The sequence below is a fragment of the Nicotiana tabacum genome, chromosome 3 (genome assembly GCF_000715075.1).
Source record: "Nicotiana tabacum cultivar K326 chromosome 3, ASM71507v2, whole genome shotgun sequence".
Lineage (NCBI taxonomy): Eukaryota > Viridiplantae > Streptophyta > Magnoliopsida > Solanales > Solanaceae > Nicotiana > Nicotiana tabacum.
The window spans coordinates 23162142-23177728 of record NC_134082.1 but is presented as its reverse complement, the minus strand read 5'-3'; the positions used below and the strand labels follow the sequence as shown (position 1 = coordinate 23177728).

Here is a 15587-nt window from a genome sequence, read left to right as displayed (position 1 = left end):
TCTTCTGCTGCTGCAGAATCATAAGGGGCCACTTGTCAAACTATCAGAACTTTCTGCTGGAGGTTCACATATAACAGATTCTAGTCTGCTGAACAATGTTAACAAGCTGCGGGAGTGTTGGTTGAAGTGCCAGAACACTGCTGTCTTTGATGACCAGGTGAGTTCATTCTACAGGGAATGCTCTTCTAGGTGGGTAATGAGATATTGCTAAACATACTATATAATGTGAATAAATAATGGATCACTATTATATATACACGTCAAAGCAGTAGAAAAGGATTTGAATGTCGAGTTTGATTGATTGTTTTGAAGTTGTCATTTGATGCTTTCTTCACCTTATCTAGGACCTTATTTCTTGTGTATTTAGTTTCATTTTAAAATCTTCCTCTTCATTTATCCGCTCTTGTGATGGCTTGTTTTTTCTTGTTGGCTTTTGACGAACTGTTTGGAACTTCGTTAGCATCCATTTCTAAAGGATACTTCATGGGGTGAATCCTTTCTTTTGTGATTGCTAAAACTAGGAGATGAGCCACCGGTTATCCTTCATTGATGTTCATGCATAACTATTTACTTACCTAGTTCACATCCAGAGAGTTCGTCTCTTTTTGGTCCAACTGATGATGCAGCATTTCGTCTGTCTTCGAACGGTTGTACTTGGAAATTTCACGTTGAGCTATGTAACTTACTTAAAAACTAATAAACCTCAGAATGGTTGTTACACTGATTTCTGTCTCTCATAGAATTTACTAGAAAAACTGCTTCCTGAAGGATTACTATGTTGTGGAAGGCTGTAGTTGAAGCTAACTGAAAGTGAATATGTTAGCCTTGTAAAAGAGGTGAGAGACAAGTGCTCATCTAAGCAAAACTCACAATGGTTGAGCCATAGGCAATTTGGCAGAGCAGTCTCTTTCTCCAAAAGGAGTATTTACTGCAAAACAGGAGGTCCTTGCGATCTGTGTTATCAAAGCTGACAAGTGAAGAAAAATCCATGACATCTGTCTATGTGCATATCACAAAAGAATAAAAAATAAAAAATATATATGTAATTCAAGAATAATAACTATAAACCCAAACAACAATTATTAGGACTAAAGAAGTGAAAATATCATTATTAAGTGAAATAGTTGTTGATTATTGTTGCACTTTAGAAGAACCATAGGTGATAAGACTCGAGCCTTAACGCCTAAACTAATAAGCTGTTTAGTCGAGCCAAATCGCTCAACGTGTTATGCACCTAGATCTGGAACCTGAGTACGCCTTGACCGAGCCTTTGACGACATTACGGAAGCTCTCTTCCTCGGCTTAAGAATTCTTCACCAAGTTGAAGTCCTCTCCAACAATTCATTTTGCTTAAGACATCTATATCAAAGTGAATTGACAATATTTAATCTCCCCGTTTAAGACTTCTGCTTCCTTGAATCCTTTACCTTCGGTTAAACACGAGAAAACTAGAGCTAGCCCATTCTTCCCTTTTTTTGGATGAGTTGCTTGCCATTCTCCTCTTTCTCCGCTGCTTCTAATGTTCCTCTTTTGATTATTCGTCCTACCATCAACATCAAAATCAAATAGCAGTAAGATTATGTTTGTAAACCTATAATTGTAGTTGGACTTCACATATCAATTCTCTATAGTTGCGAGTCTAAATTCTTTCTCATAGTACTGCTAACTTGCATTTTTTACCATTAGTTCTTTAGTTCAAGACAATAACCTGAAATGTGATCATCTATGGGTGCATAAGAAAGGTTTGACTAATATGACTAATTGTTTCTGCAGGATCGTACAATGAAGATGGTTTTATTTATTCTATCTATGTCAGATGTCTGCTGTCCTTTCCTTGTTGTCACACCTTCAAGTTTGCTTTCCCAGTGGGAAGCTGAATTTAGACGATGGGCACCAAGTATTGATGTTGTAGTGTACAGTGGAAACAGAGATTCTAGAAGAAGAATCAAGTCATTGGAGTTCTATGACGAAGGGGGTTTCATGATGCTTCAAGTGCTTTTATCATCTCTGGAGGCCGTCATTGAGGTTTGTCTAAAAATAGATTATTTTAGAATTAATTTAGATATCAGGACTTCGACAGATAATCAGGGCCAAGATTCCTAATTAAGTAACCTGTTATGATGTTTTCATCAGGAATATTGAACGTTCCGCTAAAGATGTATCATTTTGGTGAAATGTTCTCTGTTTTACTTTTCAATCATATCATATTTAGTTGATTGTTATTTTAGCTCCGACTTTCTTGGGGATTCATGTTTCTCAGAGAATGAAAGCGGGAGTCTATTGGAAATTGACTTGTATTTATGCAGACGTGCTTCTTCGCAAGAAGTATAAACTCATTCAAGCAGCTTATGCATTTGCATGATTCTTGCAGCTCCGAATAAAAGTTTCCTCCTTTGGCTAATTTTAAATCCCAACAAAGTGATAAAATTTATTTATTATTTATATAGGATGCTTGGTGGATAATACATGACTATTTGTTTTCATAGAATAGGATTTCACCTAATTTTTGGGGGTCAGTTTGTGATGATGTAAATGAAAGGAAAATAATGACCAAGTATATTTTGACTAAGAAATGCATTTCTTTCTTACCTATTCCTTATTTTTGCGTTCATCCCAATACCTTCCATCCTATCTAAGTGTGGTACTTGTAGAGAGCCAGTGTTGTGAAGAGCGTGAAGCGAGGAAAAACAACAAGCCCCTTTTCGCTTAAAGCGAGAAGCGAAGCGCTCGCTATTTTGAAGTGTAGCGGAATTTAACAAAAAAATATTAAAATAAATACTGCATAGACAACACATGTTACTGTAAGCAAATGTTCAATACTTCAATGTAAAAACTAAAGAGTAGCATCAATTAAAGCACAAAATGAGCATCCTATTCTTCTACAACAATGCAACAAAATGAAGAAGAAGAAGAGGAGGAGAAGAATGAGAAAGAAGAACTGAAGGGAAAAAAAAAATTTGCCAGTATTTTGCTGATATTTGGACGCTGAAACAGTGAAAGAAAAAGGAGGAGGAGGAGGAAGAAAAAATCACATACCTGGGACCAAACTTGATGATCTTGAAGTTGAAAAGTGTAGAAAACTTGAACCCTAGGTTGCCTCTTTCTTCCTCTGCTGCTGCCGCCCGATGGTGTTTTAAAAAAAGACAGCTTTCTAAATTAAATACGTTGGCAGCCCAGTTATAAAGCGCTCGCTTCTTACGCTTCGCATCGCTTCATTGCTTCTGGCTTTTTCAGGGGAAGCGAGCGCTTTTGTAAATCTGCTACGCTTCAACTAAGAGAAGCGCCAGATACCTCGCCTCGCTTCGCTTCCTCGCTTAAAGCGAGGAAGCGCTCGCTTTTTACAACCCTGTAGAGAGCTGCTTTTGGATTAAGATTAAGATTTCATTTTTATAAAGATATAATAAAATGAATATGTATATTAGCCCTGTTAATGCAAATAGAGCTTTGTATTTGATGTCTCTCTCAGTTTCTTTCTCGTGCAAGTTCTCTTGTATTTTCAGCATTGCAGATTTTAATTAAAATTTGCTGCCTTTGGACTCAAGGCTCCTCCTTAGTATCCTAGCCCCCTTTCAGGTCAAGCAACTTTTTACTTTAAAAATTAATTTAGACTTCTTAATTTTTTGGGTTCATAGCTAGGTTAAAGTTATGTTAGGAATTAGTCAACGAACTAGCTACTTCCAATTCAGTTTTGGAATCTCTGTGTTGGGAAGTTTTCGTATTTTTGTAATAGCAACGTGATGCTTCAGTTTGAAAAGGTTTTCTGGCCATACTACCCTTATATTGCATTGAATTCCTTGGTGCCAAACGGTGCAAATTTCTTCTTTATGTGATTGTGTCATAAAAAAAAAAATTTGGGTGTCGTCATTGTGTCATTAGGTGTGTGGCTTTAGAGTTCAAGAATAGTTTCTATAAGTTGTCTGTTGCTTCTTTTCTTGTTATGTTGTGTTTGTGGCGAGAAAGCCTTTGATGCCATTATTAACGGGTTTTCAGTGCGTTGTTGACTTAATAGAGAGGCCAACCATTACTCTCTGATTCTCATGATTTTATGATACTCATGATTTTGTGATAAGGAAAAAGTTCGAGCACAAGCACCCTTGGGTAACAGTCCCTTTTCCTCTCTGCACCTGGTGTAGTTGTTCTTTCTTCTGTATTTTGGCTTCCTTAGTCCGTTCTTATCTTTATATATTCCTTGATCCTAATTCAAGTGATGTTCTATGCTTCATGCTGTGAACTTTTTGATAATAAAGCTGTTAAGTAGTTAACCATAAAGGAAATGTTATATAGTTGGGCAGGTTTCCGTAGAAGAAGAAAGCAAAAGGCGTGGAAGTTCGCCCCGTTAGCTCTCATGTGGATAGTTTGGGGAGAGAAATAGGAGAGCTTTTGAGGGGATTGAGTCTACTTTTTCACATCTTAAGAATAGTATTTTTTTTCTTTGATCGCTTTTTGGTGCACTCATATAGCCCCTACTTGTATAGAAGATTGGGTGTCTTTTGTAGAGAATCATGTTCTGATGTAAATTCTCTACTTTTTGGTATACTTTCTGTATACGGGACTTCTCCCCCTTTTGATTAATACAATTTACCTTATCAAAAAAAAAAAGTAGTTAGTCATGTATAGTGTCCCACAACGGGAAGTAGATACCTATTATTATGTAATCGCTATATATAAATAGGGCGTTGTACAACACTTTAGATAATCAATAATATTTTCCCCCGTGCTTTCTCACAAAAGCCTTGATAGATCTTTGTAGAACCTTTTGGTTTCGGATTTTCATCAGTTTAACAAGAGAAGTTGTCATTCTCATCCATTCTAAGTTTTATTGGTATAGCAAGAGAAGTTCCCATTCTTATGCATCCTAAATTGTGGGGGGGGGAGCTGGTGGGTCTAGGAGGCTATGGATTGTGGTTCCAACACTATCATGTGGTTGCTGAGCTGTCTATACTTGAAGTAGAGGCAGCATGTGGCTAAAGTCCTGCTGGGAGGTGGTGGGTCCTGGTTTTCCCTAAAGTATGTCGATAGATTGGGTGGTGTACACACAACCTGTAAGTTAGGAATTGGAGATTCTGACGTTGACGCACATCATAGAGGCAGAGGTTGAAGAGTTGGTTAGAGTATTGCGTTTTGACTTTTGTACAAATGAAATTGTTTGTTTGATGCTCCTTTATCATTTACACTAAACCTGTTTGTTTGTTCTAGCATCTAAAATCTGTTGAGGATGATGGTCCCGTGTGACCTATACGTCTAAAATCTGCTATTCAACCTGTCATTAATCATAAGTTTGATAAAACCTGTTTATAGTATGTGATGATTCAAACATTTCCTTGGTGATGATAACTGGATATGTAAGCTTATAATTTTTGTCAACAGTTGGTTTGAAATTGGCGTGATGGAGGAATCATGTGAAGGAAAAGGGGTATTGGTTGTGCTTGTGTTAGAATCTATATTTTAGTACGGGGAATTGGATTGTAGTTATTGTAGAGGTATCCATGTAATAAACGCTAGATCCATGTAATAAACGCTAGATCTGGATTATAATATTGTTTGTTTTCTTTCTTAGCTGGATGTTTGCTGGTCTACAGTGGTGATGAGGGAGACGGGGTTTGCACCATTGTTGACTATTAAAAATTGTAATTTTTTTTTGGTGTAATAAGTGTAACTAAGGCAGAGCATGAATCTATTAAATAGTAATTCGAGTGCACGCTTGCGTGACTCGACACCTAGTATCTGACTGTAACTATAGTCCTGATGGCCTTATAAAAAAAGGAAACTATATTTCCTGATGGCTGATGAACTTCCTAAATCCTAGGTTTGGGTAAGAAGATGAAACTTGCAGAAGTCACTCACACATGACGTTTCAAATTCTGCCCTAAAGTTTCTCTTTTGTGATTTAGATAGATTGTAGTCTTTTTATTGAATGGATTCTTCATTTGTTTCCCCCAAAAGTGGGAAGTTTCTAATTCTTGTGTTTCCCCAAATATTTGAAAGTTCTTACTGCTTCAAAGTTCTGTAGCCATGTCGTTTTTATTCAGTCTCTTATTTCTGCAGGATGTAGAAATGTTGAGCGGTTTGAATTGGGAAGTGACTGTTATTGATGACTGCCAAAACTTAGGAATATCTGCTGGTGTGGAGCAAATTAAAATGCTTTCTACGGGTCTAAGGGTGCTTCTCTTTAATGGTCCTATGAAGGTATCTTCCGCATCTTGCCTTTTTCCTTAATAGAACTGCTTTCATTTAATACATCGTCCTTACTAGACCCTCTAATTTTAACAGATCACCTCATCTGAGTACATTAATCTACTCTCTTTGCTCCAATGTAAATTTGGTTTGGACAAGACTGGTGGCTTGGCATCTGATATCAGTGACCATCTTGGAAAACTGAAAGGACTCTCAAAGGTCACTGCACCTTGCAGCAAGCCTGAATCTTCCAAGTTTGTGGAGTATTGGGTTCCTGTTCAGATGTCTGACTTGCAGCTTGAGCAATATTGTGCTACATTACTCACAAATTCTAATGCTCTTCGCACTTTCTATAAAAGTGATCCTGTTGGGGCTCTCCGCGATACTCTTCTCTCTGTGCGAAAGGTTAGGTGTGTCATTTCATTTGACATTACTACATTTTTGGATGATGGTTGTGTTGTTATCATTTTCTTTGTTCTGTTTTCCTTTGGAGGTGGGCAAAGGTGATTGGTTCTAGCGGCAGTGAATGTTGAGAAAAAGGGAGTTTCTAAATAGAAACATTAATCTTGAGGATTGTTAAATAACTAGCTTAGTGGCACCCAAGAGTATGGCCTAGTGGTTTAGTAGCTAAGGAAGTGGGAGGAGAACCATGTGGTCTCATGCTCAAATACTAGCTGAGGCAAAAAAAAAATCTAGGTAATTTCTTCCCATTTGTCCCAGCCTTCGTGGGTAGAGTCACTTGGTACCTGTGCTGGTTATCTCTAGTCGAGGTGCACCGGAGCCGGCTCTGAGACCACTTTAAAGAAATTAGAAAACAAAAAAAGTTTGCTGAATGGCACAATGGAAGTGAAAAGCACTTTTTTCAAATTAGGATTTACGTAGAACTGTTGGTGTTCCATTTCCATAGACAATATTAACTTTCATTGTTCATCCTCCTGGTCAAAAGTCAATGAAAGCCACTCCTATAGTGATAGTTATCTGAATTATATGTTCTTGCTTTTGTTTGTAGTGTTGTGATCATCCATATATTCTGGATCCATTCCTGCAACCCTTCAATAAGGGGCTTTCTCCTGCTGAAATTCTTGAAGTCGGAATAAAAGCAAGTGGAAAACTACATCTCCTTGACAAGATGCTCTCAGAAATGAGGCTCCGACAGCACAGAGTGGTTATCCTTTTTCAGGTATGTATTTCCTGTATCTTGTCTGAGGACTGACTGATTATTCTTAGAATCATATTTGAGTTCCTTTATAGAATGGATCAAGTAAGATAGACAAATTTTCTTAATTTTTCTTTCATTAAAAGGAATAGCAGGTCTAATTAACTCACATCTCAAAAATTTATGAAATAGTGAACTTTCAACTAAATAAAGCAATATACTCCCTCCATCCCATTTTATAGGAAGGTGTTTGATGGGATATAGAGTTTAAGAAATTAATCAAGACTTTTGAAACATAAGCTAAATATATGCATTTCCGTATCAAAAAATAAACCTTGTTGCTAGCATTGTCAAAAGCAAATTAGAGCATTTTAAGATCAAATCCATAAAAAGCAACTTGTTGCTAATCATTCTTGAAAGAGAAAAGGGTCAAATTTGTTCTTGCACTATCTGAAATTGCTAATTTTTGCCTCCCCCCCCCAACCCCAAACTAGACTTTTGGTCTAATCTTATCCCATAAAACGTCTTGTACCCCTAACTGAATTCCAACTTTAAACCAACTTCAAAAGTTGAGGGGTGAATTTGAGCCTTTTTTTTCTCGAAGAATTTTGACACATGGAGTCCACCAATTTCACCATGGAGCTTCGTCAATGGTAAGAGCAAATATGAGAATTTTTAACAGCAAGCGTATGAATGAACCAAATATGAATTTGGGTTTGGGGTTCGAGCCCAACCAATACATATTCTTTCTTTATGAAGAAAGCAAGCATATGAATTGGACTAAAAGTTTAGTGGATAGAAAAATTGAATAATTTTGGATAGTAAAGGGCATCAGGACCTTTCCCCTTCTTGAAATAACAAATCCAGTTTTCGTTTCATCAATCGCATGAAAAGCTAATTTTTTTTTTGTATTATCCAATTATGATTAATCTAATGACAAGTAACAGCTAAAAAAATTCTAAATTATTTTTGGCATATCCAATATTGGAAGTTTATGAAACTCTATATTTAAGATGATGAAGTAATTCATGTAAAATACTTTGATATTTCTAATCTATACTATATTAAAGTACGAAGACCCTTAGCGAAATGTCGTTCGCCTTTTTTACCCTTCTAAAATAGATTTCACATGGGACAAATATGTAATTAATAAGTTATTTTCCTAACATTTAGGACTTTAAAATCAACTAAAATTTGGTTATTAAAATCTTTCCTTATTGAATTAGGTAGAAAGGTCCTAATATTAAGGACTTTAAAGTCACAAATTATTTCTCTATTTGAATTATGTAATATAAATATAATATTGTACATGTTAATTTTTGAATTTTAAAATCAACTCATAGGCAAATTATTAAAATTTCTAAAAGATCGAGAAAATTCAACACCAAATTAACTTGAGTCCATACCATTAGTATCATATTTTGATAAATAAATAGTTAATTAAGACGTCTAAGCCAAAAATAAATATTTTTTAATATTTTAAGTATATTTTATATATGCATATTATATGGTGAGAAAGATAACATAAATGTGTTTCACTTGATTTGTTATTCAATTGGTTAAATCACCTTTTTAACATTTAATAACTAATAGTTGATTTTAAAGTTCTAAATACTATAAAAATAATAAAATATAAATTTATTCACTGGTAAAATCTATTTTTAAAGGTGAAGATGGATCAACATGTTAACTGTAATACATCCAAGTTAATTTTTTTAATATTTAATATTTCAAAATTAACTGAAAAATTATTTACTAAATGCTTATTTATTTGAAGTAGGTAGGAAGTCTTTAAAATCAATTAAGATTTCAATTATCATATCTAAATCATTTCATTATTTGAACCGCGTTGCATAACAACTTCAGAAACATATAGGGCCAACATTTTCATACACAAATCTTTAAAGAAGCGTGATTAAATTATTTTTATATTTTATTTCAAGTATTAGGTCGCAAAAATAACAACAATTTTCATGAAATATTTTCACATAAGGCCTCATAAAACACAATAAGTTATCTTAACTTCTGAGGGAAATGACTTCTTCATATATTGAACTTGCTAAATAAGAACAACGTTCATCATTTTCAGGAATTTCTTTAATATTTGTTATATATTTTTAAGTAACTCAAATACATTATCTAATAACATTTAGATAATGTTATCAGATAACTTAAATACGTATTTCTTAATTTAAAAACTTGTGTGCTCATTAATATGGTTATACTGTAAGACTAGTATTTAATAAAAATATCTTCTAAGAGTTGTTCTAGGGATTAGAGAAAACAAAGGATTATGTGCAACAATAATATATTCTGCAAGTTGAGGACTTTTACCTGTGGTAAAAGGTTTATGTACTTATATATTTTGCTAATTAATTATTGTCCATCTTTTTGTTATAATTGAAGGTTTTACCAGTTTAATTTTTACTCCCTCCGTCCCAATTTGTGTGGAGGTGTTTGACTGCGCACGGAGTTTAAGAAATAAAGGAAGACTTTTGGAACTTGGGGTCTAAAACAAACCATAAAATTTGTGTGGCTAGAAATCATCTCATGAAGGGTAAAAAGGAAAATATAAAGTAGAATTGTTACTAAATATAGAAAGTTGTCATTCTTTTTGGAACTGGCTTAAAAGAAAAGAGCGTCACATAAATCGTGACGAAGAGAGTAGTATACCTTGAATAGTACCTAACATGGGTGAAGCCACCTTTAGCAAAGGGTGGTCAACTAACCACTCTTCGCTGAAAAATTACGAAAAATTACACTGTGTATATAACTAAATTATTAATTTTAGATATATAAACCTTTATTGAACACCCTTTGGAATTGTTTTTCTACTTCTTTCAAGTTTGAACACCCTTGGAAACATTTCTGGCTTCGCCACTGGTACCTAAACTAGTTACCTTCCTAAGGATTATAGTTTTACCCGACGACGATCTATTTTCCCCTCACCCCCTCCCTATCTTATGTGTAGTTCTGCATATTGTACATACTAGCCTATCTTGATTGGGAATTCGATCGAGATATGGTCATACCTTTAACCTTAGAGGTTCTCTCTTATAACTTTGTTGTTTTTACTTGTAGCACCACTTCCACAAGTACCAAAATCTTAGTTCTGTGTCATCATAATCTAGTGTATGATCTAAATCTATATTTCTTGTAATTTCAATTCTTCATATTTCTCCTCTTTAACTTTAACATTTTCCTTTTCTACCAATATTAGATTGAGAAGAAGATGTGAAGCAAATAACACAATTAGAATTAAAACATTACAAAGAGATGGAAATTCAGAAATTGATATAATTGAATGAAGTTTGAATTGACTCGTTTCAAGTTGCTCCCTCAAACTTTAATCCCAAATTACCGATGAATGATCATAGTATAATATATATATATATATATTGAAAGCTAAGAGCCTTGAGAAGTTTTGAGATTGAGAGAGATAATAGAATGATGGAGGTGGTGTGATTTAGGAATTTAAAAGGTGGGGGTATTTATTAAAAAAATTTGGGGAGCCTATTTGCAATTCTTGAAACATAAAAAACAAATGGAGGTGAGGGGGGAAATGGTTTGATGGCCGTGTGGGAGAAGGGAGAGGGGGCGGGGGGGGGGGGTGAGTGGGGTTAACAGTCAAATTGACTAGGATGTGAGTGGGATCAGTGGGAGGTGCAAAGTGGAGGGGGCATAATGGTCAAGTCGACAATTGGGTGGGGATATTGGGATCAGTGTAGTCAAAGCCAAAAGTGCAAAGATCACCCGCGCCTATTGAAGCTTTAGGCGCAAAGCGCAATAAAAGCGTGGGTTTTGTCGAATAAATGTGTCGATGAAGAAAAAATAAATTAGAAATGCAATGCACAAAAATGTAACTATAAACATAAAAACAATTATTTGAAATTGGACACAAGAATGAAAACACTTTAAGTGAGCTATATGTATGTTGTATTACCTTAAAAATAGAAGGTAGCGGTGGAAGCTCCCACACCTTAGCACCAAAACGCCTACCTAAAGCGCCAAAGCAGACAACTTGGGCTTCACCGAGCTTTAGGGTTTAAGTGAGTGTCAAGCAAGCCTTTCATCACTCTGTAGGATTTTTATGTAACTGGGCTGGTCCGGTATGAGTTTGGTTCTCATTTCACATAACTGGTCCTGGGTCCAATTCACGATTCAAATTGGAATAGTTTATGCCTCTTACTTTAGGGGTTGATCTGGTTAAAAAATGGGTTGGGTTGGGCTGGGCCGGGCCGGTTAAATGATCCAATTTTAGAGATTAGAGGCGCTGGATTATGGGTCGACCTAGACCCTTGAAAGGCTTATAAAAGGTTTTGAGATACATGATCCTTTCCTAGGGTTTGATTGTGGCTGTGGCTGCGGCTGCATTTGTGGTCGTCCCTGTATGTGTTCTTTTGTTAGGATGATACGAAGAGAATCCGTTATGTCTTGGGCCACCAACTCTGCGTTTTCATTGGGTTTTTAACTTTTTGTTTCTTCTACAATTTGGAAAGAGACCCAGATTCTTTTAGAATGTAGTGGACTTGTCTGACCCTGACGTTTCTCTAATAAAGGCCTATATCGGTTATTGGGTCTCTCCTCTTTTCCATTTGCTTATGGCTCCATCATTAGATATCTAAGTTCAATAATGTTTCAATGTAGCTGGTGAAGTTTAATCATATTTTGAGAACATTCAATTAATTAAAAACCAGGTTTATTGAATATTAAATCACAATTACTTTATAACGATCTGTGAAATACAAATCTGATAACAATCACACATTTTTAACTAAGAAATGAGATGTTTTTTGAATATTCTAAGTAACTAATCATCATATATAATATTTATGCATTTTCAAATCCCAGTAACTACACTCGTAGCTTATCCGTAGCCCTGAACCTAATATTTAAGTCGCTGCAAATCTGACACTTTGGATCAGCACCTGTGTCGATGCCATGTAGGTCAAGCAAACATCTTAAATATGACCACTGTGAAGGGGCTGTTCTCTTTATTTTAGGCTTTTCTTTTTGTATACGGTTTACATCCCCCTTGAATGCTATTATCCGAGGCACCATTTAACTTATCAAAAAAACAAACTAAAAGAACTATCACCCAACTACCTTGAGAAGTCGTAGGGTGCTGCCTCGGGTTGTTTCTAGATAAAAATGGCAGCCCGATGCACTAAGCTCCCGCTATGCCGGACCACAAGGGTCTATTGTATGCAGTTTCCCTACATTTCTGCAAGAGGCTGTTTCCACCGCTCGAACTCGTGACCTCCTGGTCACATGGTAGCAGCTTTACCAGTTACGTCAAGGCTCCCCTTTAAGGGTTGTTTCTGGATGCAAAGCTATTATTAATAGCCTATTAATATTTGGTAGTTACATTATGTTACCTTCTCACAAAAAAAAAAAAAAAACTATTTGGTAGTTACATCACCTATGGAAAAAATTACATAGTCTGCCCTCCTTTTGTGAAGTTTCATGAATCATCATGTTGGTTGTCCTAAATATTTGTCTGATAGATTCTGCGCCTTCTTTTACACTTTAAAAATAAATTTCACATTGTTCAACATTGTAAATTAAATTATTTTCCTAATATTTAGGACTTGGTTCCTTATTTGAATTTTGTATAAAGTCCTAATATTTAGGAGTTCAAAATAACTTAAGATTTTACCTTACATAAATTCTTTCCTTATTTGAATCATTTAATATAACTATAATACATTTCATATTTAGTTTCTTATTATTTAAGATTTTGATATCAACTAAAATTTTATTAATTGATTCCTTACTTGCTTCAATAAACTCACCTAATCAAAATTGTACTCAACATTTGCACGTCCCATGGTGGCAAGAAAATCTAGCTGAGCATCATAGAAACTATTGGGCTAATTTATGTTGTAATTTAAAATTATTTAAATTTGAATTACCTTATATGAATTAACAAATTTTAACGAGTTACTATAATGATAAGAACCAACAATAAGTCTTTGAATTAATTATTTGCCAAAAAAATACAATTCAATTATTTTTTCAAATGCATCTTCTAAGTAAAATTATTTTTTAAGTTGACAAAACTCTTACAGCTTGTTTGGATGGTTGTTACCTATTGTATTGTATCGAATTGTTACTTTAAATACGATGTTTGTTTTGGTTGTTACTTAAATTTTATTGTATCGTATCGTTAAATCCGTCATTACGTAAAGACGAAATGTGCCACTTTATGTAACGACCGATTTGGTGTGGTTGCGTCGTTATCTTATCTTTTTCTCCCATCTCACCCTTCATTATTATTTGATAATTTATCATTTACCCTACCTTTTATATATAATAAATTTATTCTGTCTCATAATTTTTCTTTATAATATTGCAAGTTTATTCTTTTTATTGCTGGTGTGTGATATCATGAAACAACGGAAAACGGTACAATCTATCCAAACATTATATTCATCAAACGATACAGTACAATACAATACATTATAAAACAATGTGTAACAACTATCCAAGCAAGCTGTTAGATACGTTTGAAGTAATAGGAAGAAATTTGTAGACCAAATTGTATTCTAATTAAATTATCATTAATTGTTATTATTATTATCATTATATTCTTGCATTCACTCCAACAAATGACAACTCGATGTTTTTTTTGTTTATAGAGCTAGCTAAATGCAATTAACATTCATTATATTTAAATTATATTTAGGAACTTACATTTTCTAATTTAATTTTTATTTTATAACTCAAACACATTATTTTTAAAAGTTTATATAATTATTTACACATTGATATGGGGACACGCGCAAAGCGCGCACGCTAAGACTAGTATATATATATATATACAATTCATTCTTTCTATAGATAACGCAAGAGAGAACTTATGACCTCGCGGATGGAGAGAGATTCGAACCCCTAGTATTTCTATAAATACTTCGGTTCTCAAGACCGACTCCTTCAACCGCTCAGACATCCATCCTCTTTGTGCTTTGCCCGCCCTATCCATCTATGTGCGGGCAGGTAGGGGCTTATCAATGTGATTCGCTACGCTTGCCTGCGGCTATCTGCTGATACTATTGCCTGCCGGTTAGCGAAACTTCTCCGGTAGTACAAATCGCTACGCGTCTCCTCTTTCTATATGATAGTGTGTGTGTGCGCGCGTGTATATGCTTACATGCGCACATACACAGATAAACATACACGATAAGTGGACCTGCATCCTGATTGATGTTCTGTGGAAGTGTTTTGTCACTTTTGCCTTTAATTTCTTCGCCTGATTGTTAAAATCTTCGTTCCTGCCTTTAATTAATGCAGTCTATTGCTGGCTCCGGGGCATCAATTGGTGATATTCTGGATGATTTTCTGCGTCAAAGATTTGGTGAAAACTCTTATGAAAGAGTTGAGACGTGTGTTATTCATTCCAAGAAACAAGCTTCTCTTAACAGGTTTAACGACAAGAAAAGTGGGCGCTTTGTTCTTTTATTAGAGAATCGTGTTTGCCATCAAACCATTAAACTATTGTCAGTTGATAGTGTTATTATATATGATAGTGACACAAATCCCACGAATGATTTGAGACAACTACAGAAGCTGTCAATAGATTCGCAGTCTAAGCACACATATGTTTTCCGGCTGTATTCAAGTTTTACTGTAGAAGAAAAAGCCCTATTCCTTGCTAAACAGGACCTGAATCTTGATAGTAACTTGCATATCATAAATCGGAGCCCCAATAACACCCTTATGTGGGGAGCCTCAAATTTGTTCAGTAGATTGGATGAGTACCACTCTGGAGGCAGTCCGACCTTAATTTCAAATAACTCATCAGGACAGTTGCGTTTAGATGATGTTATTAGCGAGTTCTCTGCAATAATTTGTAAAAGCTCTGACTACAAGGACACATGCCATTCCATTATTTCAAAAGTTCAAATGAGCATGGGAACTTACAGTGTTGATATCCCGCTGTTTGGTGAGAAAAAAATGGAGTTGAAAGTTGGAGAAGAACCTCATGTTTTTTGGAGAAAGCTGTTGGAGGGAAGAAATCCACTGTGGAGAAATTTAAGCATTGCAACCCCAAGGAACAGAAAGAGAGTTCAATACTTTGATGAATCCCCAGATCCACCTAATGGAAATGATGATATAGGAAAGAAGCGCAGGAAGGCGGTAATGAACCATAGTGTGGATGCAAACCCCACTCACCGCACGCTTGAAAGAGGTGAAATTGTAGCTCCCAAAGGAGCTATCACTTCATTAACCTATTTTCAATATATTTCCTGTTAGT

General features: G+C 35.2%; 1 protein-coding gene across 4 annotated transcripts in view; it reads left to right on the top strand.

Moving 5' to 3' along the window:
- Positions 1-15587, top strand: part of LOC107803116 (uncharacterized) — a 35106-nt gene that overhangs the window by 12217 nt on the left and 7302 nt on the right. For all 4 annotated transcript variants that reach the window (XM_075249279.1, XM_016626736.2, XM_016626737.2 and 1 more), the window contains 6 exons: positions 17-157; positions 1774-2025; positions 6046-6186; positions 6271-6579; positions 7184-7354; positions 14624-15521. In XM_075249279.1, coding sequence (XP_075105380.1) covers positions 17-157; positions 1774-2025; positions 6046-6186; positions 6271-6579; positions 7184-7354; positions 14624-15521 — 1912 coding nt within the window. The remainder of the gene's footprint in view (positions 1-16; positions 158-1773; positions 2026-6045; positions 6187-6270; positions 6580-7183; positions 7355-14623; positions 15522-15587) is intronic.